At 37.4% G+C, this 27,481-nt stretch overlaps 1 protein-coding gene across 4 annotated transcripts in view; it reads right to left on the reverse strand.

The window, feature by feature from the left end:
- The window catches only part of dcma (decima), a 29,831-nt gene extending 2,583 nt beyond the window's left edge, over window positions 1-27,248 (reverse strand). The window contains exons 1-5 of one of the 4 annotated variants that reach the window (XM_066738074.1): window positions 26,802-27,248; window positions 22,671-22,853; window positions 9,671-9,837; window positions 2,981-3,117; window positions 1,841-2,017 (exon numbers count right to left, since the gene is read on the reverse strand). In XM_066738074.1, the coding sequence (XP_066594171.1) occupies window positions 1,841-2,017; window positions 2,981-3,117; window positions 9,671-9,837; window positions 22,671-22,772 (583 nt within the window). In that variant the 5' untranslated portion in view covers window positions 22,773-22,853; window positions 26,802-27,248. Of the gene's footprint in view, window positions 1-1,840; window positions 2,018-2,980; window positions 3,118-9,670; window positions 9,838-11,640; window positions 12,942-14,228; window positions 15,058-22,670; window positions 22,854-26,801 lie in introns of those variants that run through there. The other 3 variants (XM_066738075.1, XM_066738076.1, XM_066738077.1) reach the window with 3 other exon arrangements.
- Window positions 27,249-27,481: the final 233 nt, after the last annotated feature.

Raw genomic sequence — 27,481 nt, forward strand, 5'->3', positions numbered from 1 at the left:
ATCAGCAAGCAATATCGCGACATAAAAGGAAATTTAAAAATTGAACGATTCTTTTTCAGCCTGATAAAATTGTAAGCAGACAATCAATGTGTCAAGTGGACCAACCGGTATACAATTGTTTCCATTATTCTCCTATACAAATCGTAAAAGCTCTGTACCAAAAACAATGATAATAATTAATACACCGTACAAATAAACTTTATTATCCCTTTCATCAGCAAAATGAATAGAGTCCAGTGTCTAAATATAACTCTCACTCTACAGTTGTAAATAAAGTTGTACTGCAGTACCAACATCGTTCTTCTTCTTCATCTTGTATGCCACGATTATTAGTAACATCGAGTGTGAAATAATTATCAGAAAAAATTGAACTGAGTTGGATAAACGTGCAATTTTCTTTAATATTTTGCAATATTAACGTTTAAGGTTGATTAAAAATCGAATAAATAAAAATTTACGCTCTCCGAGGAGCTATTATAAATAGGAAACATCTCACGACATTTACACCTTCATGCGATATTTAGCAAAATAATCCCATAGGTGAGGATTTGGCTTGTTCGTTAGAAATCAAAGCTGAAATTGCGTCAGGAGGGAATAAATTTCTGTTGGACGTTCCCAATGCGCGCCCATTGCTTCTCATTCCAATCCCAGCCATCGTTTTGCTGCTCTTCTCGCTGGAGCTCACTTGGAATTTCTCGTTTTCGCGTGCAAAGCGCAAAAACGATTCTGACAATGGGTCGACCCTGACCCAAGGGGTGCTCAATGTCAAACGGGTTGCCGGCCACCCCATTCGCGACCCACCCTCACGACCTTTCCCCTACGTGCACAGATATAGGTTTACGCGAAACCACCTAACGACACACACATATATGCGTTAACACATGCGTGTATACAGAAAAGTGCGTGGGTATCGTACATCGCATTATACAGTCGACGCGTAACGGCCCCGAGATCCACTCTGCTCCGCACTTTACCACTTCCCGAGACTCCTGCGGGGAAGGACGATATTAGCTCCTTACTCCTTCCCCCCCCCCCCCCTCCCTCTCTATGGTCCCGTTTTATCATCTCAATTCCTTACCCCCTCCAACGCTATACGCCACTGATCTCACATCTCCCTATATTGTCACTGATAACCGGAGCATGCAAATACGAACCTTGTGCATCGTGAAAACTCTCCACGGATTAAAAGACACGCGAGAAGCGATCCTTGAAATTTCATGGACTACGTATGACATTTTCTTATCCCCCCTGCCTTAGTTCGACCAAGTCTCCCGTTATTCCACTTGGTCCACCTGATCCCTTTTCTCCGTCCAGATCCAGAAATTCGGAAGGATCGTAATAGAACGAACTTTCAGGATTATTCCTTGATTCACTCCATGGATCCAAAGAACGTTTTTCTCTCTCAACGAAACTTCACATGGATAGCGAGTGTGCTATTAATTTTTGCTAGAGTACAGTAATTCTTTTCGCTTTATAGAATAATGTTACATCGAGATGTTAATTAAAAATTACTACCAATTAAAAATTCTTCAATTTATGGACGTTTCTTTAATAATGATGATAGAAATCGCTATAGGATACACTTTTAATTAAGAACAACGTCACAATTCTGTGTACTAGCTCCTTATAGAATTTTATACTTAATTTACGTTTACTGTTTTCGAATCGCGGTGAATTAAATGTTAGCCCCGATATACGTACAGTAGTAGTTTTATGTGTGTATATGTACAAATACGGTTACTCTATCGAGGGTATACTAAACGATCAAGTGTGCGAGAATCAGGGAATTTTGTGAGTCATAAAACAGTAGTGTACTATGTGTCAGTGGTGTTTGACGAACCTGTCTCAGCTTCGGATTGAGGCATAAATTCCTGCAACTCGGCGATCAATGCGCTGATCTCCTCGGAGTCCTTCCTGATGCTGCACAACTCCTCCTCGTTGAAGTCTGGGGTGATCTGTTTGCACAGGAGGATCTGTGAGATCACTGTGCCGATATTTGATGGACCCGCCTTGCTCTCTGAAATGGGATCGTAAAATAAACTCTCGTCACACCGAACAACGCCATTCGTTCGTATTATAATACCGCGTGACGTCTTCTAATTTTCTTTTTCATTTGAAACTTTTGTCCCGTGCATGGAATACGTTGCATTCAACGAGACGCGACTGCTCCGAATATTCTACACATAATACTACAGAATAATACGTATCAATATATATATATATATATATACACACTAATACTCTGTGACTCGGTCCAACTGATTTATATTCGTAGAACTTTATTCAATATTGTACACTCTATGCATAATATTATGTATGTAGTATATATATATTTACTTGTATATACCGATACAAATAAGAGAAAATAATACCAAAGACTTCATTAGGAAGTTTGGTCGAACTTTGCCGTAAATTTTACAGTCGTTATTATTTAGTTGCTAATAAACTTTTATTGTTCAATTTTCAGACGCTGGGCCTCGCTGAGGTATAAAATAAACGATGTCTCTTTGTCCCTGCGAGTTTACCACGTTTACGATTACCATAATCGGCGGAGTAGCTTTTATGGCAAATTACGCAATTTACGAGGGTGCTAGAGATAGGTGGGTATAAATATAGACAGGGGCACATGATTCAAGGACTACTGTCATTGTCCACAATTTATTTAGGAACGTAATGTTTAATCCGAAGCTACCGAATGTGTTAGACAGTAGTACGAATCGAGCATTGTGAGGCCGGGACACTTTGATGTGGCGGTGGATCAAAGTAACCTCGTATCTCTACAAAATACACTGTGTTTTACCACCTCGCCATTCGATAAACTCCCCAGATATCGTTACAGCTAGCGTTATAACGCTTCGTATTTGACGTCTCAGTACTCGGTGGACCAGTATTATTATAGGGACACACTTCCAAAAATCGCAACAATACAGGGAATAAAAAACGAGGAGAGACAACATTTCATATTATATTTAACTCTTACCGTAATATCCGGACATGTCCATTGGTATTATCCTCACAAGATTCTTGCTCTTGTAAAGCTCCCGTAGAAAGAGCTGCGTCACGAAAAACAGTAGCACCAAATTGGGACTATCCACCGGTATACCAACATCCATCGCACTGGAACAATCAATTACTTTATTTTCACTCCCATTGTTGCACAATAATTTTGCAACATTTCGCGAAACTTCAATTTTAACGAATGCGATAAAGAAGAAACTTCTTTTCATTGATATATATGGTTTATTTACATTTAAAATAGAATCAATGAACTTTGCAGGGTACGAAAGTCCTTGAGATTTTTTCCTTTGGCCGCTGTAGCACAGGAACACAACCAAAACACAACATATGAACTGCAAACTGACAATGTTTACGAGTTTCTCAATTATTACATCGTGTTCCGTTTTCGCATTTGCACGAGCACGTTCTCTCCCCTCCCTGCACTTGCCTCCGCCATTTTTATTTATGTTTTTCGAACTGCGGACGTTGCGACGGTTTTTTGAAATCCGCTCCCGCGAGTGAAAAGTGGCCCGGATCTCCACTCTTTTCGCGCGCGAGGACAATCTCGTCGCTACTTCTTCATCGTTTCACCGGAATTCGCGGTTTCCTCAATCTACGCATCCATACCAAAAATAATCTTCTGAAATACGTTGCAATAATTGAAGTGCAGTCTGTGGTGAACATAAAAGCTTTTATCTTCTTAATAATGAGTGCAATAATTTAAATATTAGTGAATGTTTTCCAGTGTTAAATGCGTATTGTGCTTTTGTTGTGTTCCTCCGCTTGCAGCGATCAAAGAAAAAAATCTCAAGGACTCACAGTCTATAAGTTTCATTAATTTTATTTTAAAGATAGATAAATGATCAAATTAACCCGTTTCGGCCTAAAACGGCATAACTTTTATTTTATTTTTGCATTACTGGATATGATATCATATAGACAGATCTTTTAATCTATGTATTCTTACGGTTTTGAGTGTGCTCTTTCAGAATCTGTTGTTATTTTTTATCTATTTTAACGCTTTTCTCCGATATTTTCAATTATTTTGAGGTATATATTTGCAAATATTATTGAGAAATCGGTATTCTTGTTATTGGAAAGTTTTGCTTTCAATTTGAACGCTTGGAACTAAATCGAATTTATTTTTTTAAATTTTAACTGTTCTTTTGCGGTTCTTGTATACATATATTTATCAAAGAAAATGATTCCTATTTAAATTTTACATGTTCTTGGATATGCTGATTACTAATTTGAAGTAAAAATTTCAAAATTGAAAGTGATGGATCCAACATGGTGGAACGTGATTTCAAATATACAAATACGGTAAACATACAGTTAAAATTATAAACAAAAATAAGTTTTATTTAGCTCCACGCCTTTTAAAACTGAAAGTAAAACTTTCGAATAATACAGGAATATTGATTTTGGAAAAATATTTGTAAATATCTATCTTGACATAATAGAAAATATAAAAAATTACTATTTTCTTACAAGATTGTCGCCATATTCGGTACGCCATATTGAATTTTTCTGATTGACCTTGTGGACATTAAAGTAAACATTTTTTGTCACCCATTCCTACGTTTAAGTACAGTGCAAATTTTCCAAACTAAAATTACAGCCGCTTAAAAAATAATATAGAAACTATCACCTTTTTTAAGATTTAAACAGTCATATCGAAAAAACACTTTAATATAGATAAAAAATAACGACCTCAATTCTGAAAGAGGATATACTCTAAAACCACAAGAACATATGTGACAAAAAGATCCATCTATATTTTCTATCACTTTCAATAATGCAAAAAGAAGATAAAATTTGTGCAGCAGTTTTGGGTCGAAACGGGTTAAATAAATATTCGCTTCGTCCGAAACAAGCGTTCTAACTGTAAAAGACTAAAGTTTACTCTTCCGTCCTTTTTTCAATGGTAAACACGACTTATCGAGGAGCAGCTTTTAAGTTAAGAAAATATCGTTATACTTCGCTGCGCAAAGTGGCGTTTCTTTGTCTCGAAAGTCACTTTGAAAAAAATAAGCGACGATTTTCAACTTTTTCGCAAAGCTTATTCGCAAGAGTGTAAGTATATACAACGTGAGGCGAGGGTACAGTGATAATTGGTGATTAGGAGGAATGATGAATTTGCTGAAATACGCAGAGTCGATCGAAGGCTATGATAAAAAGGGAGCATCGGAGAGAAAATAAAAAAAGTTTGTAATGGGTTTAATGAGTAATTAGAAGTAGGTAGCACGTGGAATGAAAGAGATGCAAATATAAAAGGGAGCAGTCTGAGGCCTCTTCTTCTTTTTTGCTTGGTCCTTTGGTTTTTACCTCATCTTTGTTTCACCGGTGAGTTTGGTAAACGCCGACAGACCGTGACTTTTCATATTCTATACAGAGCCGGAGAAGGCACTCGTGCTCGACGGCTCGCGGCCAAGAATGCCACTTCTCCTCGTGGGAAGGGAAGCTGAATGCAAACTCTGAGCTGTGAATTAACGAGGAACGTTAGGCCCGTTCCTGTCCCCGCTCTTCGCTCCCTGTCTCCTATATATATGTATATATAGGGCAAGGTCCCAAGATCTCATGGCTATAAGCTCTTCAATCCGCCGGGAGCGAGGATATTTTTTTTTCACTCTCTCTCTCTCCCCCCCCCCCCCCTCATCCTTGTCACTACCCCCACGTTTTACCCATCCTACTTATCCCCGCTCACCTGACCATCACGCTTTGCCTTGAATACCATCCCTCTGGCAAACTACAAAACCCAATGTGAGCTCTCCGGAGATCACACTCACGGGAAATATGTCACGTGCCTGGCTTTTCGCACTTTCCCTAAACTTTTATTGATTCCATTTCTCCAATTCATCCTTTTTTCCAACAACTCCCATCTCATCCTTTCTCACCCCTTTCGACCTACTTCAATATTTAAACGACCGATATCGCGAGCAATCGACGTGTAAACTCCGAGGAGATTTATTTAATTATTGCGTGGTAGAATTTTAATATTTTTGTTTTCCCTTCGTAAAGTATGGAGAGGATTAACGTTAGTTGAGTAGCAGATACAAATTAAAGAGGCACGACCTTCTGTGTATGTGTGCTAAGAAAAATTTATAGTCGTTTGCTCGGTACGGCACGCACCCTCGTGGAGGAGGGTTTACTTTACCGTAGGTCAAGTGTGTTACTGTTACCAGCACTCCGGAATCAGTAATGATCTTCCTACACGTACCTTATTATACTGCGAAAAAGCATAAAGTTTCACAGTGCAATATTTTTCTTCTAACTCGTATACGTATTTTTAGTATGAAAACTTTAAATTTTTTACGTCGCGTGTATATATAACAGCGGAAGAAACGCTTTCATTGCTTTTTTCATTTAATTAATTAGTTGGGATAGTTGATGGTATTTGCTCATTATTTTCCAAAGCCAACGAGCAAACGTTAAAATCTCGGTGAGGAGAGCAATCGTTGGTCAAAATATTATAGCTGCGCCATTATAATAGCCTTTCTACCGAGCAATTTGTTTATCATCCATATAATATATCATGCAATTTTTTGCCATATTAGACTCTCACCGGAATGAGATACTCGACGCTTATCAAAAAATTGCAATCTAAACGTATCAAGGTTACTGAGTAAAATGTGATTTTACAAAACTATTTTTTTATTGGATTTATAGAGGTTTTTTCCACAGAGAAGAAAGTGCTCCTCGTTTTTTTTTTCAATTCTACATCGTTAAATTGCTGAATTCTGTAAATCGTTTTATCGAAACCTGGGGAGCAGGCGTATATTTATTCGCGAAGCGTGTTGAATTGTGAAAACAATGGCACTGAAATTGATCAAGGTTTAACTTGAAATATAGAACTGCGGATTGTAGCATTCGCATTTCATAGATTAGATAAAAATCTGTGGATTTTCGTCCTTCCAACGATCAGCTAGGGTTATCAGAGCCAGAATTATTTCTGTCGTCGTTTCGTAGGGGGGCTTTTCATGTCAATGGAGCATGCTAGTATCGCGTCAATTATGTAAAATTGTATACGGATGGAAAATGATAATAGCTTTCTGAAAATACTATTTATATATGGAATGTAATCGCGAATCAAACAAATTATACTGTTACGCTAAGCTATGTTCATACGCTTAATATTAATAGAGAACTGCATTTACGTGATATGGTTTCAACAATATATACTTGTATAAAATATGGATTTTACAAATAATACATATTCTAATAATGGAATAATTCTAACGATGTTTTATGCTGATATTAAACCCTGCAATTTTATTGTCGACTGTTTTGAAAGCAGGGACAAAATTATCGTAATAATGCGACTAGATGAGTAGACGTCTGAATGGATGATATATTTAAGTAAACGTGCATATGTAACTAGGCAGTGTGTCGTAACAGGAACAATCCCATGCCCCGAGTATCGATTTTCCAAGCAATTACGTGATAATCTAATTGTTTCGTGCAATTAAACAAATCACCGCTGAATGTACAACGAAACCTGCTGAAAGTCAGCAGAAATCTAGTTTCATATTATTACACCGAGTGGGACAAAGGAAATTAGGTTATCAGTATTTTCGCTCATTAACGAGTGCTTCCAGAAAATATTTGACTACTTGATTTCATTATTAATTAGTGCAGCCCCGTGAGAGCTGCAGACGATCAAAGGAGCTTAAGCTCACTCAAGCGAGATCAAACTTTTTCTTTTTTATCCGAATACGTAAAAGCATTAGCATCGTATCAGGCATTTGACAGCCGGTTAAAAAATAGTGGATTATTCAACAGTCAGTGGACCATGAAGCTTTGTATTACGCATCGTGATTTATACCAATAGACAGAATTGATTTGACGCAACTCGAATCGGATAGTTATCGCAACACTATATATTACGAGTCAGCTAAATATTGTAAATAATAGCTAGTGTAATATGAATTTTGTGCTTAAATAGTTGGAGTGATCAATAGCATACGGGCAATATTCTGCAATAAACTACACAGTCAATCCGATTTAATCTAAATAAAATTGTACGACCTAGTCAGCTCGTCAAATCATGTAAACGGTTTAACCAAGCATTTTACTCCAGATGGTCAGCTGTACTGAATACCAAAAGAATTTTAAGCTTCGACCCTGTTCCAATGTTGTTGTCAGATTTTCCAGTGAAACATTAATTAGTCATTTACCTATTCCCTGTCCGTAGGAATAACAACACAACAGACAATCAAGACTCTAATTTGGTGTGTATCTCTTCTTCCCCCCTTGTTTTTTATAAAATTAGAACGTACTTTTATTATAGCAGCAAAATTACAGAACAAATAGCATGAAATATTAGTTGTAGCTATAGTACGATCGATGCAGAGCAGATAATCTCAATCCATTAATAATCCTTTTTCCCTGAAATAAAAACTTTCTATAGTAATAACTTTTTGCAAAGATATGTGTTTTAATTACTGATTTTATCTCGATACAGATTCTACTGTGTATTATTGATACGATTTGTTAATTAGAATATATGATCCAGAAGAAAGTTGGGTGAAACAGCCTACGCAGGAAAAGTGAAATTTGAAGAGATAGAGATTTTTACTGAGCAGAAAGAAAGGAAAAAGGGTGCCACGTGCTTACTGAAGAGAGAAGCTATGAAACATGTAGACTTTCATTAGGACGAGCAAAGCGACGGAAGTTAATGTTTCAAAGTCGAGTCTTGAGGAGTTTTTCAATGCGAGTGAATCCGGTCTTTTTAACCTGAGAGATTCATCATTCTAGCGTTGAGCGAAGTGGTCGCATTCCCTTTTGAAACACGATTCGTCCAATCGATATTTTCCTTATACTGCTTTGAACCCCAAAGCCCCCCTCCCCCTCCCCTTTTCCATTTCTCTTTCCCGATTGTTAAGTAACACCGCAAATTCAAAAGGAAACCTTTATATCTGTTCTCAGATATGTGAAGTCATATGGAATAAAAAAATATAAAAAATAATTCACAGTAATAAATCCGAGGAGGTTTTTCGTTATAATTTTATATAAGAGAGAATTTTTGGTTATTTAAATGAAGTAGAAACGTAAACGAGAAGCAGGTACAAGCGTGTTTTACAGGTTCAAGTTAGTTGTCTTCCATCCTGGCAATCTATTTACCACGTTAATTGCAATCTTATTAACCGGAAGCAAAGCGAAATAGCTCCTGGCAACGATTTTACTTAACGTTCGATCTCAATGATCGACGTAAACCAGATAATCATGCTATATACTCAATTTTATACTCAACTGGCCTTATCTTTGTTGTAAACGTTAAATTTACTGGCAGTACCTGTATTCCACACAGCCATCGTGTACCTTTCATCTCACTTATCCTAGAATTACCCAATCTTTCAACTTGTAATTAGTAGCATTACCCACTGAAACGTTACGTTTTCTCTCAAGCTGTTGCTTCCTACGTGCCTTGTGCAATTAATCATTTTTATTTTCCTTTTAATAGCCACCAATTAATTAAACTATACAAGTTTCAACACTAATCATTATCAAACTTTACAACATTTTTTGTGGCAAGAGGATATAACATGTTTCTCCTTATTTTTCATTATTGAAAATGAAATAGATCTTAAAAATTGTCTTAAAATAGTTTGGTTTGCATAAGATGATATATTAGATAGAGATATATTCTGAACAAGGATAAATGAGATTGTACCTCTGAACATGTGGCAGAACCGATTGGGACGCGTGTTTACAGGCATCCACGCAATTGCGTCTCAGCTTCCGAATCCGTTCCCGAAGCTCAGGACAATCTCGGGGCTGTCCAATATTTATCAGCAAATCTCGAAACTGAGCCACCTGACAATTAATGTCCTGAATTTGCTGCAACAGAGAAATCACCAAAATCTTTTATTTTTACTCTTCGTTACACGAATCTTAACTACCGTCGGATCAACTTTTCTCTCACTTCAACTTAGCAAAACTGTTAGGTAAGAAATCATTTGGCATTTCAAATATGCCTAAGAAAGGATGCTCTACTTGAAAGATTAACAAGGTTCTCAAATTTGAAAGGGAATAATTAAAACATAAAAGAGAAAAAGGGACAACTCGCCAGATAAAATGATAATTCTTGTCAGAATTTTTATCAAAGGACATTCGACAAGCAGCGTTTAACTTACTGCTGCATTTGCGATAGGTGAAAGTAACGTTTTAACGTCTACTTAAAAGGGGATGAGTTTGGCATGAAGTGTGTCAGATGATAAGAGTTTTTTTTCTGGCTTAGGATAGATTTGGGAAACTCCCATTGCTCCACGATATTGTCAGATAAGAGTTTTAAGAATGAACGAGGAAAAGTTGAGAAGGTTCCTGCTGCTTGTCCACGTGACCTATATTGGACTGGGCCGAAAATTTACAGTGACATTTCTTTCAGACGAAGATCCCCCCTTACGTTCGTTACTTCATTATTAATGTTGCTCTTTTAAAATGATAATCTTCTGTCTGAGAGTAGGAGTGATCAATTTCAGAATATCAGAATTGTGAATTAAAATTAATGCAAATTCTTTTTTGTGTCATATTCACATTATTATCATTATTACGGTTATATGAATAGAGTCCTTTAGATTTTCAGTCATTGTATATATTTGCAGACAACCCAAACGAGAACCATGAACGTCCCAGTTAATAAACGAAAGAGAGTGATGTATGAAGTAACAAGCAAAAAACAACATTTTTTTCATTATTCTTGCTGCTTTAATTATATATTAAAGATTCTTTACAATTTTGCTTTATACCATTTTGAAAATGTTAATAATTTATTCGATATAACATTATATACGTTTACTAATTTTCCGAGGTCCCAGTTTCTGAATTATAAAAGGTCCCATGATCCGAAAACTGAACAGATTGTGTCCCTATATTTATGGATATTGTAATAGGATTTAATAAGAAAATGCAATTCCTCTTACGACTGAGTGAATAATTGAAATGTAGTGTTTATTATGCTTCCATTATATGGACATTATATCATAAAAGTTACGTGAGAATTTTAATTAAATGAATGGATCTCAAGATATTTACGTCGAAATTAAAATTAGGAATAGTTTGGTAAAATCTTTGTGTAAGAGTATAAGTAATGCACGCGCGGCTCTTTTTTTTTACACTTGCAACGCTACACTACCGTACGTTACTTGATCAAATTAGAATAGCATTTACGGAATTATTTATTTACATTTTGCAGCTCTGCTGTATAAATCTTACGAGAAAGGTCACCAGTCGACTAGTCAATCAACATACAGAGAGGTCCCTAAATACGCTCGAGCGCCAAAATTGACAACCACCATTTTTAATTCGTTTTTCCGGTAACATTTAAATTTTTAATCCTTGTATAATGATAATAATAATATAATCAACTCAATTTTATTATACATTTACAATTTTTATCAAAGAAAAAATTTCTAAATAGTGTGCATACTGTTTAGAAACTAGGACATATTCAATAACTGGGACGTAGACAGTATGTATAGTTAAGTTCCAAACGTAAATTAAAATCTTTTCTTTAATCTTTTAGAATTATAAACAAATGAAGAACAATCGATTACTTTAACATTTAATTTATTGTCAGTTTAGCTATTTTTCTATGTACTGACTATAGATTACTATATGTAAGAGAAATTAAAAAAATTTTACCAGTAGAACTGCTTTCTCAGTTTTCTCAATTTTCTCGTCGTGGCATTTGCTGGTCGATGGTGTCGGCGAATCCGTCATTATCTAACTTTTGTTCGAACAATTGTTCTGCCAATCGTCTTGTAGCATTAAAACTCTTATCGTCAACATGTCCGATATTCTTGAATATTACGAACACCGATAATTATCTAACTGCAGCCTAAATTAATCCTTTCCTTCACCATATAGCATATTATGTTTATAACGCACGATTAAATCGATTATGTAAAATAACCATTTTTCAAGGTCACTAATTTTATTAGTAAATGGCAGGATGTGCATAAAAGTTGCAAAACTTTTTCCCCTGGTTTTGTTATATAAAGATTTTCTTTGAACTGCCCGTCCGTTTACTGAAACATACGAAGTACTTTACGCTTTCCAAGTAGTTTACGGTTTCACGTAACGATTGTTTTGCGACGGTCTGCTAAAGGCTTTTTCTTTGTTTCATTTCGTTCCGAGAACCCGGTATATGTATATATAGCCACTACATAAAATATACATTTTGAAAGCTGCGAAACCGCACGAAGTAAACTTTTTCCTATAATATTTCAATGTCACGCAATTGTATCCGGCAAAACATGTTCATTTGAAAATATTTCTGCTTCTATACATAGTTCTAACGCTCTTTTCCTTACACACGGTTCAATGATTTTCATTCAATAATTACGTGCTCTTTTCTCTCTCAACAACCAACGCAAGCATATACACGAGAGTCCTCGGTTCATAAAATTTTAGTTATTGACGAAAATTCAATTTAGGATTTGCTTTTTATCGCTGAACTGTTGTTGGAGTACTTCAGTAGGTAGAAATAAAAGGCAAGAGTGAATCGTTTCTTGCGTTTCAATTTATTACGCTGGTGAGAACAGTGCAGCAATTGAAAACAAACCTTATACATATAGCTAAGATTTTGATTGAAGAATAAAAATAGCTCTTTAACGCGAACGTAAATATTATTATGTTTAACAAGGCATTTGTATTAAATGTTGTAATTTTAATGCACCGAGTAAACGAACGAAGCGAAAATACGTTAAATACGACTATGAAAGATGGACTATAATAGAAATAAAATTAGACAGCTACAGCGAAACGCGAATATTTACATTGTAGAATAGAAATTTTAATAAGATGTTTGTATTAATTAAATGTTGTAATTTTAATACTGTCATTTTACAAATAAAAGTTTTGAATGTCTTTCTTGTGTAATAATTTATTTTTAAATTGTACAAAATATTTTAGCATTATTATTACTTGTTAGATTTTCACGTAAAAAGATTCTTTATTGCTTATGTTTATGTTGCATATAATTAAATATGTGTTAATTTTATAGCACGAAAATCTTTGTAAACGTTTGATTATCCAAAGTATCATATTTTTAACTTATATATACAACTTCTATTCTTAATGTAGCAGAATACATTGAATAAAGGAACGAAAGGAAAACATACGAAATACGACTACGAATGATGGACTATATAAATAAAATTTGAAAACATTAGCAAAAAATGAATAATATTTATGTTAGAATAGAAAGTTTAATAAGACGTTTGTATTAACTAAATGTTATAATTTGAATACATCCAGCAAAACGAACGGTACAAAAACACGCCATGTACGACTATGAACGATGTACTATATAGAAAAAATTTGACAGCGATAAAACAAAAACTGAATAATATATTGGTTAAAATAGAGAGTTTATGTAATAAGACGTTTATATTAAGTGTTGTAATTTTAATGTATCGAATAAACAAACAAAGTGCAAACATGCCAGATACGACAATGAACGATGGATTATATAAATACAATTTATGACAGCTACATCGAAAAATTAATAACATTAACGTTAGAATAGAAATTTTAATAAGATGTTTGTATCAAATGTTACAATTAGAAGGCAACGAGTAAACAAACATAGTAGAAACACGGTAATTACGATTTTGAACAATGGGCTATGAATAATTTGTCAGTTGTACCGAAAATGAATAATATACGAGCACTGGTATATTATAGTCTAGTTTCAATCGAGTGAGATAGATAATGTATATTAATGCTTTGTTAAATAGGAGAGTCATGTTAAGCGAACGTCACGCAATATTATTGTTTCACCGAAACTCCCGCGTGAAAGTTTGGTGAAGCACGGCAAACGCACATTGCACACACACATACACGCACGTACACACACATCGATCACTAATTAATAGCACACTCCTGTGAGAAACTCTAGCTCCTTGAAATAGTGTTTTGCTGAAAAATACTATGCACCTATACTATATACTAATTACCAAAGTTAACCCTGCTATAATACTGTGCAGATATCAAAGGGAGAGACTCTAGACTTATCAGCGTGCCAGGTCTCAATTAGACAAATTAATCAACGACCGAATCAATCATGGAATTTCGTAAAGTGAAAATGAAAATGACTGAATCGCTTTGCATCGCTCGGGCAAAATGTACAATTGCAAGTGACACATTGGACAATTATCATACATACACACACATACTATACAGATTATACTACATAAAATATGAAAGAGAAAACGAAAGATATTTACAATTACTGAGACTCTTGCATGAGATTAGCGTGTAAGTAAAAAATTGAAGAATCGTGCGTAATGAAGAGTGAAACGTGGCTTTCGCCACGAGTGATTTGTCGCGAGGGTGCAGGTTGTAGCCGATCGAGGAATAGCTAAGAAATGGAGAAGGGGAGAGATTTTCACGGTATGTTACGTGGGTGAAAAACGCGTGTATATGTTGGAGAGGAGGGGAGGGGGGGGGGATGAGGACGGATCACACACTATTGGCAGAAAAAGGTAAAAATGGAAGCTCGATCGTTATTACTGGAATGTATATATCGTTTAGCTAATTAGGTTTATTTATCGGCGTCCGATGGATAGCAATGATGGAAAAGAATGTTGATAAATGGCGGATTACATTATTATGAGGCGGATGAAGAGTATCAGTGAAACAAGGGTCGATGGCGACATCGATGGGTCGTAGGAGTCGCTGGAGTATCGGCGGAATCGGTGGAGCAGGCGGATATTTGGTGAAGTTGTCGTCGCCGAAGAAGAGGGATGAGAGGTGGAACCGGAAGTTGTGTTCGCGGGGACGAAATATCGACGCGTCTGCGCTCAACGATCATCGCTGATCCGAATTTCGTCATACTGCCAGCTTCTTTTCCTACTCTCTTTCGTTACTTTGTTTCTCCAAGCGATATATATGTATATATACAATACTACATGTTCTCCGCGGGAGTAATAGGATGCGCGCGCACGTGTCGAAAGACATTTGACATGGCGAAGGTCCACGCGACCAATTAAAAAAAAATCCCTTGCTTCTCCCGATAATTCTATCCTGACCGGATTTGTTTGATTGGACTCGCGACTCTTTGGTCCACCGGCTGGCCCACCGCGCGCTACGCTACTACCACGGACCACCTACCACCTATACAACCACCCCTCTTAACTTTCCAACTCTCACCACCACCATTAACCGCGCATGCCTAGCTCTGCCGCCGATTTTCCGCCGTGGGAAATATCTCTCATCCCCTCTCACCCCTCCTTCCCCAGACTCTACCCCACACCTAACCTCATCCCTTTTCTTACACCCCCTTACTCTCTTTTGCCATATGCGTCAATTGCGCAATCATTTCGTACCTTTTTTCCACCCTTTTACCAACTTTTATACTTTACAACCCTTTCACCCTTACGACACAAATCGATATATATATATACTGTTATATATACACTGTATTATATATACAGTCGCAAAATAGTGTAAACATTGCAAATGTCGGTTTGGCAAGTTTTAGCTGCCGCAGTTACGCGTATATATAGTTGGCACGGTGCGAATAAGAGGCGAATGTGACTCGCTTAAAGTTTTATACGATGCGGAGATTTTTAGTGCTCGGCGAATCTGGAAGAGCGTAATAAAGTGTATCTTTGTCTATGAATATTTGAATGCGAGTCGTAACGACCCAGCGTAGTCTTCGTTAATCCGCATCCGCGAAATGCAATTCTCTACTTTAGGCGCGGGGTCATCCGTTCTAAAGGATAACGAGAGGTGGACCCAAGAGATACTATGCTCGTGGTGGAGAAGAGCATTGGTTATACCGAAGGCAGAAGCTGATAAAGAGAAAGCGAAAAGGAGTTATAGATATATAGGGTAGTACTCTCGGTGATTCAGTGAATTGCGCTAGATGTATTAGTGATATTATAAGATATATATACCTAAAGCTATATCTGAGTGGTACGTTAGTGTATTTAATGTGTCTGTATGTGAGAGATATTGAGAGATCCCCCGATCTCTCCTTTAATGTTAAATATTATCCCACTATACACACCTCGTGATGTAAGAGTTTAATCGATAATGATATATCGAAATATTGATTACGTTTGATTTGCCAATTCTTTCACAGGTATACTTGAAAAGATTTAATATATTTGTGTAGTGTAGTTTATTAGTGGTATTAAGATATTCTCTTAGCTAGAGCTGTGTAGTATGTTAGTGTGTTATAAAATTTACTTGTATGTGAGAGATATTGAGGCACATCTCGATCCTTTAATGTAACATACTATATTCTAGTATCACACGTCGTGATGTAAGAGTTTAATCGATAATGATACATCAAAATATTTAACACGCTTGATTTGTCAGTTCGTTGGCAGATATTTTTAGAAAATTTTATAAAGTACTATTTATGTAGTGCACTTTTGATATAAAAATTGGAAAACTACAAAATATACGAAGAGTAAACAAAATTCGACATCTGGAAAAATTAAAAAAATATGATCTACAGTCAACCTGTTAGCAAATTCACCTCGAGGAACGAAAATGTGTTCGAGATGTGCACCATTGAATTTCGAAAGGGTTTCACGCTTCGATCCATTTCCAATACATTTGTCAAATTTTTAAGGCGAAATATTAATTCTGGAAAATTAGGATAAACGCGAAATACGCTTGAATATTTTGAATAATGTTATCGTTGCAACTACACGAGTGTATTTTTGAAAAATTTGTTCTATTGGAAAATTAAAATTAGTTTTATGTAGAGTTTTTGTTACATATTGTAGTATATATAGTATGTAAGTACTAGAGGGGTTAGAGTGCAGGTTGTCCGCCAATGGAACGGATTTCTCAGAGTGAAATAGGAGTAGGACAAAGTGGAACGGATGAGCTCTTTTACAGGGTCCCGTGTGCAAATTTACTTGTCCCGCAAAAGGACTCTGGAGAATTCCGCCTCTTCGACAGAGAAAAATCGCTGGAGAGTAGTGTGTACTTGAGGAAATTCCGAAAACTATTGGACACGCTCGAGTTTAAATGAGAGATTTCACCTCTCGACCAACCATCGAATCTAATATAGAGAATTATACTTGAATTTCTGGTCGATTCCACTCTGCTGGAAATTTCACAATTTAGAGGAATTAATTGCTACAGTTCGATTAGCAAGTAACAGCTAGGGTATAGGTAAATACTTATTTATGTAGGGGATAGGTGTACTGATTGTTCGGAACGTTGACCCATGAAGCATGAATGAAGCTCGACCATTGCTTTTGTCGCGATATCCCAGACCGAGGGAGAAATTTAGCGTGAAGTGGATAAACCAAGTGTAAACCGGGTAGGTTCACCCTGGAGGATAAGAACAGCATTAAGGACGAAATGACAAGAGTCGTGCCACTACACTTTTTTCCACCAACCCTCTTTAATCCCCTCGAATTTCCCCTTTCTTTGCCTTCCGCAGAATTCATGGTTTTAACAAATTTCTCGTCTGGCTAACGAAAGGTTTTATTCGAGTCTATGGAAATTTTGACAAAATTCGTTCTTTCTCAAGGACGCCTAGTTAATTTCTTCAAGGAGTCAACTGGTTGGAATTTTGTTTCGCGGAATATTATATCGTAAAGTAGATAGAACGTAAGAGTCAACTGATGGAATATACAAGATGTATCAATGCTTATTTATTATTAAAGAAAGTAATAATGTCGTGAAAGCTTTCAGAAATTTCTCCAGTGGATGACGAAAAGGTGTATTCGACTTTACCGAAATTTTGGTGAAATTCGATTTTCGTCAAGAACACGTGGATAAGTTCTTCGAGGAATGAAGTGGTTGAAATTTTGTTTCGCGAATATTATATCGTTAAACGAATACAACGCGAGAGTGAGCTGATAGAACGTATAGGTGATTGGTTTCATCAGTGTCAATGCTCACTTAAAGTAATAACGTTATATAAAAACTTTAATCCATCATCGCACTTTGTTTGACTTTCGCGCTTTGTACAAAATTCCAGCCCCCTCTTTAATCCTCTTGAAATCCCCCTTTCTTAACCTTTCAAAGAATTCAAGATTTTAATAAATTTCTCGTCCGGATGAGGAAACACTTTATTCGAGACTACCGAAATTTTAACAAAATTTAATCCTTGTCAAGCACACGTAGGTAATTTCTTCAAGGTATAAATTTGTTAGTTTTTTTTCGCAGATATAACGTTAAACTCATATAATATGACACACACCTGACAAAATGAATTTTGCATATTACTGCACAAATTAATAACGTCATGAAAGTTTAAAAAAATTCTCGCCTGATTAACGAAAGGCTTTCTTCGAGTCTACCAAAAATTTTAGAAAATTTAAACTTTCTCAAGGACACGTAGGTGATCTCTTCAAAGAGCAAAATTCATTGAAATTTCGCAATTATCGCAAATGTTATATCGTTAAACGAATACAACGCATGGTGAGTTGATGGAACAAACGCGATTGGTTTTGTCAGTGTCAATGCTTATACTTATTATTGCAAAAAGTAATATCGTCATGAAAGCTTTAATCCATCATCGGGCTTGGTTTCGCTTTCGCGCTTCGTACGAAATAAAAGCATATAAACTATAATGGGTGGGTATGTGTGGGCGTGTGTTTGTGAAGAGGCAGAGACATGTAGGGTGTTGATGGACTATTAGTCAAGGCAGTCGCTCGATGTTAAGCTGGGATCTTTTCTGGCGGCTGATAGTGATAGCGATGCTTAACGAGCACAGATAAGCAACCGCATAAAGATCATTTGACGCTAATGTCAGCTTTCAGGTACAAAAGGACACTGTGGAATATCGAGTGAAATCTCGCAGCTATGGCAGCTAAGCAGGACAAATGTCTCATCCTCCCATATATGTATATCGTACACGTCTTCAAAATGTCCCCCTTTATCTTTCATTATCAAACCTTATATTAATTTACTCTACGTTGCTCCTATAAATACCTACCCTGTATACACACTATATATATACGACGAAACTGAAATCTAATTGCGAGACAAAAATTGCATCAGTGTGAAAATTCAATTTGAGAAATTTTTAAGATGAGATGCTGTGTGACGCAGAGATTGGAGCGTGCAATACTTAAAAAATTGAGATGTACCTCAGACGGTAAGCTGGGTTGCTCGTATCAAGAGTAAAGTATATATGTATAATAATGCGCATCGCGCTCGTGTGTCATTTCATCGAGATTTAATCGAGAAGATTGCCATATCTGATGAAGAGCTGACTTTCAAAAGAGATGATATCTCTCGCATTGAAAGGGACCCACGAGTATCTCAGAGATTTTCTCTGAATTAATAAATCTGTCATCCCCTCGATGACCTAAATTCGGTTATACAGGTGTCTGTGAAAAAAAATCTTTCTACGTCTTGAAAATTGTAAAGTATGTACGATTGGGAGGGGTAAAATCGAAAGTAGAAAATAAACCACGTGGTTCCCAGTCAAAGAGAAATATCGAGAAAGGTTTTTCTCGAGAAAATTGGTGTACCGAGCTTGGGAGGCATCTCTTAGCTCGTCGTTGGGCCACTTTGATAACGAGAAAGAATTTATGACGCGATTCTGGAATATATACGTGACGGGTCTTAATATCAATCATTGCCAAGTTTTCCAAGGGAAACCTTGAGTTTTTATACGCCCCTTCCGCAAACATAAACGCGTCGTTGAAGCTTTTTCTTCAAGTTCATCGGCGGATCAACTTTACAGATATCGGCTTAAATTTATTTTATCCCCTTTTCCATTCTTTCAGTCAACGATACTTATCTCACTTTTAGGAGAAGGTAAGCCAAAGTTAGGGCACCTGAGCAATTTATGGAATTTATAAGAAATAGGAATAGCTTATAAATAATAATGAGGTAGGAGTTATATAACAATTTATTTAAAGCTAAAAAATAAATCAATTCATTAATCGATAGTAACAAATGGAAGGTAAAAACCTTTTGTTAAAAAAAATGTAGACTTTGGTTCGTTTAAAGGGACCAGACTCTTAACTTGGATCGATAACATCCTAAAATGAACCATCAATTATAAGAAGTAAAATTGATATAATAATATTTATTTCTTTTAGAGGTTAAGTTTTTTTGCGAGACCATGTGCCATATTTGAGTGCTGGATCATCGTCTCTTTTTGTTTTGTTTATTCCTATATTAAATAAAGCCAAGTAAACTCGATAACATTCTATTATTTTTCTTCTCCTTATTTGTTCAAACGTTTTTTTTGTTATTGTCTAGAGAACGCGTAATGATTGCAACTTTCTAAGCCATTTATGTGTTTCGACAACCAGGCGATCCAGACTTTGAACTTCTTGCTGCTGGACGTGATATGACATGGTCCAATTTAGGGAACTACCAGCTGGTCCAACTTAAGAAACTCACTTAAAAACTTTTAAATAATAAGATAAACGCATTTTAAACTTTGATTAATATATTTATTATGACTATTTCTATTTCAATAAATTTTCTTTCTGAAGTTACAATGATAAACATTTTTTACTTGCTTCAAAATGCTAGAGCTCCGTTACGCTTTATTCAAAATTATACCCGTGATTTGAAAAAGCGTAAATTCTTTTTTTTTTTTTTTTTCGTATTAACTAGACAACGCTGTGATGAAATAATTAAGTGGTAGGCTACTATATTGATGTATTACACATATTTAAAGTATTTAAAACTACAAATATCTAATACTACTGAAACTACACTGGTAGACAGCCAATTAAATTATCAGTGTAAATTAAATTATCTTCTCATATTTACCACCAAATCCTCCAAAACAAAAAAACAATCTCTCCTTTTGAATTTACTATTTGAAGTTTGAGAATATAATTAACTGTTCAATCAACAACTCAAATCACTCGAACAATCGTTATATTTTGTTCTTTAAGAAAAACATTTGCTCGCGCCTCTGGATTTATAGATAAATAAAACAATCGACAGCTAATTATCAATAATAATTTATCAAAACGACTTAAAAACATGCAGATATCAAAAGCTGAAGGAGGTCAATTGATACATCGACGTAAAGACGCATTGGCCATGTAGAGTATTGTCAGTTTTGATCTGACTAGTCGTGTCCGGTCTACAAACTGTGAGTTTACAGTCGGTACGACCTTTCATTGGTGGGAAAAGTAGGGGATAGAAGAAAAGACGAAAAAGAGAGAGAGAGAGAGAGAGAGAGAGAGAGAGAGAGAGAGACGTGAAGCAAATAGTCGCAAACGAGCCCTCTAGCGATCCCTCGAAGCCGGAATCAATTTCCGGATTGGCAGTCGTGGAAGAAAATGCCTGTTCGATCTTTCGGCAAGCGCGTGCTCGATTTCCAAAGCAATTTAATCCAGCAGGATAAACGATCGTCCGAAAGATACACTCTCTTCTGTAAGCCCCAAATCTGAACTGTGGAATTGCGTTTAGGGTTTACCACCAAAATGCGCTCATCCACCGTCAAACCTGATCCAATATTAACTTGAATATTCTTCCAACGCGAATCCCTCATAATTCATGATTTACGATTAAGTCGACACCTCGGCATCATTATCCTCCATTTTTCTCCTTCAATGTAGATAAAGCTCAAAATCGACGAGCCCTTCTTTTCAAGGAACAAAGATGTTTACAGACTTCGTATATCTGACGTATCTTCGAAAAGGGACCGATGTTTTTTTTGTGTGTTAAATACGTAATACGTATTATAAAAATAATGTCTATAGGATACGCGAAGAAAATATCTTCTTACTCTGTATGGATTCTTTGTTAGTCGAGGAATAGTTATCAGTATACGTATAGGACACGTCCTGCAGGGATCCAATCCGGTACGTGGAGCCACGTTTATAGGATCCCTCGAACGTGTGGTCATCCACCAAACTGTTCGACGCATATCGATTCTTTGGAGATTGAACTTTGCTCATTTTAATCCACCCTTGACCAGTATGATTATTCACTCTCAAATAATAATTTCCTATATTATTCCCTACTATTGGCACAGCGTGAGAAAAAGTTCGCAGACAATTCATATGGACCTTTCAGTATTGCCCACTGGATTATTCCAGGCAAACAATTTTTAATCCTACGTAAGAACAACTTTTTCATTAACTGTTATATTGTATAATACTTTTAATAAAATCATAAAAGAATATTTTCTTCTAGTAATCAGGGGCTAATTGAAAGATTTGAGTTTTTACATAAAAATGATTGTGGCATGGATTTTTGTATCGATTGATCTCTAAACGGATGCAGAGTTGGAGAAGAACGAAGAAAATAAGAGAGAGAGAGAGAGAGAGAGAGAGAGAGAGAGAGAGAGAGAGGAATAGGGTAGCGTTTGCCTCGGGGATTTTATCCCTTGAAAGCGAGGGCTACCGTCTCTGTTGCAAGCATATCGATCGTTTCACACGCTTTTATTTTGCAACTCTGCCAGCCTCTTTAACGGCTTTATTTCTTTTCACAGTAAAATTTCACAGTCGCGTAAAATCCCGACGATCTTTGGCATATTGCCTCGTCGAAAAATTTTATGTCGCGTAAATTTCCGAAGGATCCATCTTCCACTCGCTACTGATATAAGAGCTACAATAAAACCCTACGAATTTTCAAGTTATATGTACGTATTGGCCGATAGTGTAAAAACTGTCTAGAGTTATAAATTGTCGCGCTTTTCAATATTATATTTTTTGCGCTGATCGTTGCGCGAGGGCTTTATGCAGAGCTACCGAAAGATTACTCACAAGGCTGGGATCTACATGGGATGACAGAGTGGATGTCCTGTGATGAAAATGTAATCGTGCGAAGCTGCTTCTTCGACGACCTGCCATGGCCATGGCCATCATGTTGATTTCCACTAATTTTCATTTTCATTTTGCTCCAGCGTAACGCACGCTTCTTCCATTGGTGCAGTCCCACTTTTTCACCTGGAAAATATTCATTCGCTCAACGTAAATTGCCAAAGTTTATCACATAATCTCGTTGGATGTATAACAATACGAACAAAAAAGAGAATTATCCCTGACACTGCAATATTAATTACGTACTTTCTAATGACGTAAAATATTGTTTACTACGTGAAAGCATAAACGTTATTGTTTCACTATAGCTATATATATATATATATATATATATATATATATATCATCAACGAATAACGTTTTAGATTCGAATTACAGATTATAGTATATAGGAAGTAACGATATAAGAGTCTTGTAAAATTGGCGGTTAGGTGGCTCTGCGATGGATAAGGGAATGAAAAATAAGGAATCAATTATGGTGAGAGGTGCGTGTACCGAATTGGCAGAGCGGAAACGGATCCGACCCACGCGACTCATCGTAGCCTTCGTGTCCCCAAGGAATACCGATAGCTTTAATCTGCTTCTTGAAAGATAAATAGATTTGTGCCGGGGGGGTTTATTTCTTTTTCAGCTTATATTCGCTATTTGGCAAGGTTAATGGGACGAGCTGGACGGACTAAGCTCGCAGAGCGCGGTACAGAATGCACAATACACATATACGCGAAAGGGCAATAATTCATGTTTAATATCAGCCCTAATTTGGCTTCGCCAGTGTCGCCCCAACGACCGCTACATTCACTCGCAGCACTGCTGCATTTACATTTGCATTTACATCTGCATCCATATGTCTGCACATTTACATTGCATCAATACCAAACGATCGCGTCGTTCCGGATCCGATTTGCCCTCTCGTTTTTTACACGAATTTCTCTCGTCCCATTAGTTTCTTATCTTAACCTATCCCCCCCAAATATCTCTCCATCTCTCTCTCTCTCTCTCTCTGTCCGCCTAACTATCTATCCAACTATTTATCTATATCTATCCATCTACTTATCCCTATCACTTTCGGTCATCGAAAATTACTTATCAGCGTTGAGGAAAACGATCGAGGCACACCAACCGAGCCAAGTAGTAACGATCAATAATTATCGTGGCGGGATCCGTGAAAGTTTACGGTATTGAATAGAAAAAAGAAAACAATTTCGAATGTGAAAGTATAGGACGATAAGTGATATTCGTGCATGGAATATTCACGGGACGTTCGGCGTTCGTTTGAAAAATATTTAGGGGCGTTTGTGAATCTCCTTTGTCGATGTGCACGAAGAGAGGGAGAAAGAGGGGGAGGGGGGAATAGCGACAGTCTTGTAAGCTTTTTTACGAATATCCGAGCTCTCGTCGCTCTCTGTGCCTCCGAAATGCAACGAGCCAGCTTGAATTTCGTCATCTGCATATGCGTATATGCATGTATGCATGCATTTTGCATACATTAAAAATCAGGCCGGCCAACTATATACGATCGAAGGTCGTCGCAACCTCTATGAACAATTTTACGAATTGAAATGCAAGTTTTTTTTAATGCGTTTAATCTCTATGTAACTTGCATTTACAAAGAAATCATGATTATAGTCCCGTAGTATTTGACAAGAAAGCCTGTAAATGTCACAAGTAACACCCATAGTGTCAATAACGTTCCTAAAATATGGCAGTATACCGAACACAGTTCCACACTGTTTTAGGACATTTTCTGGAACATTTTGTGCTACGTGGATGGGAATGTTAAAATATCATTAAGTAAACATACATATATATATATATACGCAGTGTTAAATGTTCCCGAGGGAACTCTTTTATTCCACTGGTCCAAATAAAGTTTCGGATTTCCATAGTATTCTGGCAAATAGAGCGATAATACTCGAATAAATATTTATAAATGGGGATTAATTAATACGACAGGAGAAATTATCTGCTGGGAAATCTGTGACGTTAAACGTACGACAGGATGATAGTTTGCTCTGTGTATGGTATATGTATAATATGTATATATATGTATGCCGTGGTGCAGCATATTACATGACGGTTCATAGAGAGATTTACACGAGTACAGCAGAAATAGAATATTGTCTGCGGTGTCAATAGAGGAGGTTTTGATTCGCCGGGCACGCGTAATGACACGTGTGCACGTGACAATCCCCAGAAACATTTTCCGCTTCTACAATAGTACAAATTAACTATGTATAATTTCTGCATGTAACTATTGTTCGTGCCATATACAGACCTAGCCAATGCAGGTTATATAGATGCTCGCCATCACGCACCACGATAATTTTACTCCCTCTCTTTACAATCCTCTCCTCAATTGCAATATAATTTTCCTTTGCAACAAAATAACCCACATTCATTCCATTTGTTTTTGTAAATCATTACTCGATAATTGATCGAGTTTTGCTCCCCTCTTGCACAGACTCCATTAAGTAAATGCACCCAAACTCCTAACCCCCTTGACAAATATGCTTTTCGACCTCAAGGAAACACTACGTTGTCCCTATTTGCCCAGCAAGGTCTCAGGATTAATATCTTTATGACTTAAGCAACTTACGTGTCGTGGTGTATATACTGTAATTTCTAATTACATTTGGGTATTATAATCCGTGTAAATTCCAGTACACCGTAAATAGTAACTTCATTGTGCTATAAAGAGACATGTTTTATTAAAATACCTTTAGAAATTCTGTCTATTAATTTATGCGCAGTGAAATCTTGCGAAAATTTTAACGGTCAAACTCTATTAATAATTTTAAGCGACACGATTACTCACTCCAAATGTAATTAAGTTTACCGTGTTAATCGTTCAATAACTTTCTTCCAACAACTACGATATAATATCTATAACATAAAGAGATTAATACGATGGTGAAGTATTTAAGTACGCGTTATTGGACGACGGAGGTTTATCAGCCTAATAAATTAGAATAGAATAGAATAAATTTTACTCGAGTCTAATTCGTAAGACACGAACACGCGAATTTAGTCGTACTCCAGGAGAGAAAAATAGAGGCTATAAGAGAGGCAGATACTGAATTATTTTTTTGAGTCTTGAAAGGAATCACTATAAATCTTGAAGAAAATATTTTTACGCAAATTCGACAACGGCAAGGATCTACCTTGTTTAAAGGGACATTAGCTCGAGAAAAATTTCTATTCGAGTAAAATTAACACATTGAAATATACTGAATAATCTCCACAATTTCCAAGCCCAAAGTTGCAATAGCGACGAAAATCGACAAAAACCATCAAAGATAAAAACTATACTGCTTGAATTTATCCTACACCACTGAGAGAATTTCCATAAAAAAAAATCATTCGCAGAATTCGAACGTCACTTTTACCTAGAATAATTCCAATGAAAACACAAAGCTCATCCTCCGGACGGAAAGAAATTCAAGAGACCAACGTAATCTCCGCGACAACGAACAAAACTTTCCTCCGAGAATCGTTTTAAACGCGTTAAAGCTCGATAAAGTTTTAACGCAAGAACGAGCATCGGTATATAAAGTATTATGAATGATTTGTCGAGGCCAAGAAGAATAAAGGAATAAAGCCAAGCCCGAAGCAGATTCGTTAAGAGACGCGAGTGTTGGAGCAAATGACGTAAGCGCGTGGTGAAAAAATCAGAAGAGTCGAAAATGTTCGTGTATAAAACACTGATTGGCGAGGAGCAGCTAGTATAATTAAACTGGAGGAGGTTCGCGAAGAGCCTCGCGTCTCGAGACGGGAGTGTCTCGACAGGGAGTGCTAAAAGTTTCATACGTCAGGTATGAGAGAGATTGAGTGGTGAGTTAAAAATAAGAGAGAGAGAGAGAGAAAGAAAAGTGGAAGAGTATAAGGAAATAAGTAGGGATGCCTGGAGGAGGAGTGGGTTAGGTTGTGTGAGCTGAGGGAGGGGGAGGGGGGAGGGGGATTGAAATAAGAAGCGGATGAGGAGGCGGAGGTGGTGGAGTGGAGCGTGCAGAGTGGGTTTTCGGATAAGGAGAGGCAGGTTAATAAAGCTGGCTGGGGATATTTGTGGAGACTCACCTGCTCGGTCGACGCTCGTGCCGGTTGCTCAAGACAACGCCCAGCTTGTGCTTCTTTGCGAGGGAAGGAATTGCGAGGTCTCTCGCTCGGGCCGTAGCCGTGAGTCGTCCGCACTCCGCCGTCGTCGCACGTGGCGCGGTGGCGGTGGCGGTAGCGGTGACGGCGCTCTCCGGCCTTTCTCCCCTCGCGGTGCCACTGTCTTGGCTCTTGGGGGAGGGGGAGGACTGCGTATAGCACTCCGCAACAAGGCCTGGTGGGGATGGGGAGGGAGTCGAGTCAAGTAACCGATGACAGAGAGAGAGAGAGGGAGGGAGAGACCGTACTATGTACTTTTCCCCTAAATACGTACATGGAGGGTTCAGTGTACGCACGCGCGCGCGCGCGCTCCCTACTATGCGCCTCTGCGTATGTATTAGTGTGCGCGCGCGAAAAGCACGTCGAGCAAGCTCGGCGTCCACTGGGAGGCTGAATCCTCGCGAGGGACGGAATTCACTGGAAACAACCAGCCGCCCAGGCAGCGCCGTGTAACCAGAGACAGGGGTGGGGGGAGGGGGTGGTGTGCCGTTGGCCGTGTGGGTGTGAGAGAGGGTTGGCGGGAGATTCGGTTGGGAGAGGGCCGAGGGGCGCGCGGATGGACTCCCGGAGGAACTCCCCACCCCCCCCCCCCCTCCCTCCTCCTT

This window comes from Prorops nasuta, unplaced genomic scaffold (genome assembly GCF_024137725.1).
Source record: "Prorops nasuta isolate Cenicafe-Biocafe unplaced genomic scaffold, Cenicafe_Pnas_1.2 PNAS00018, whole genome shotgun sequence".
Classification (NCBI taxonomy): Eukaryota; Metazoa; Arthropoda; class Insecta; order Hymenoptera; family Bethylidae; genus Prorops; species Prorops nasuta.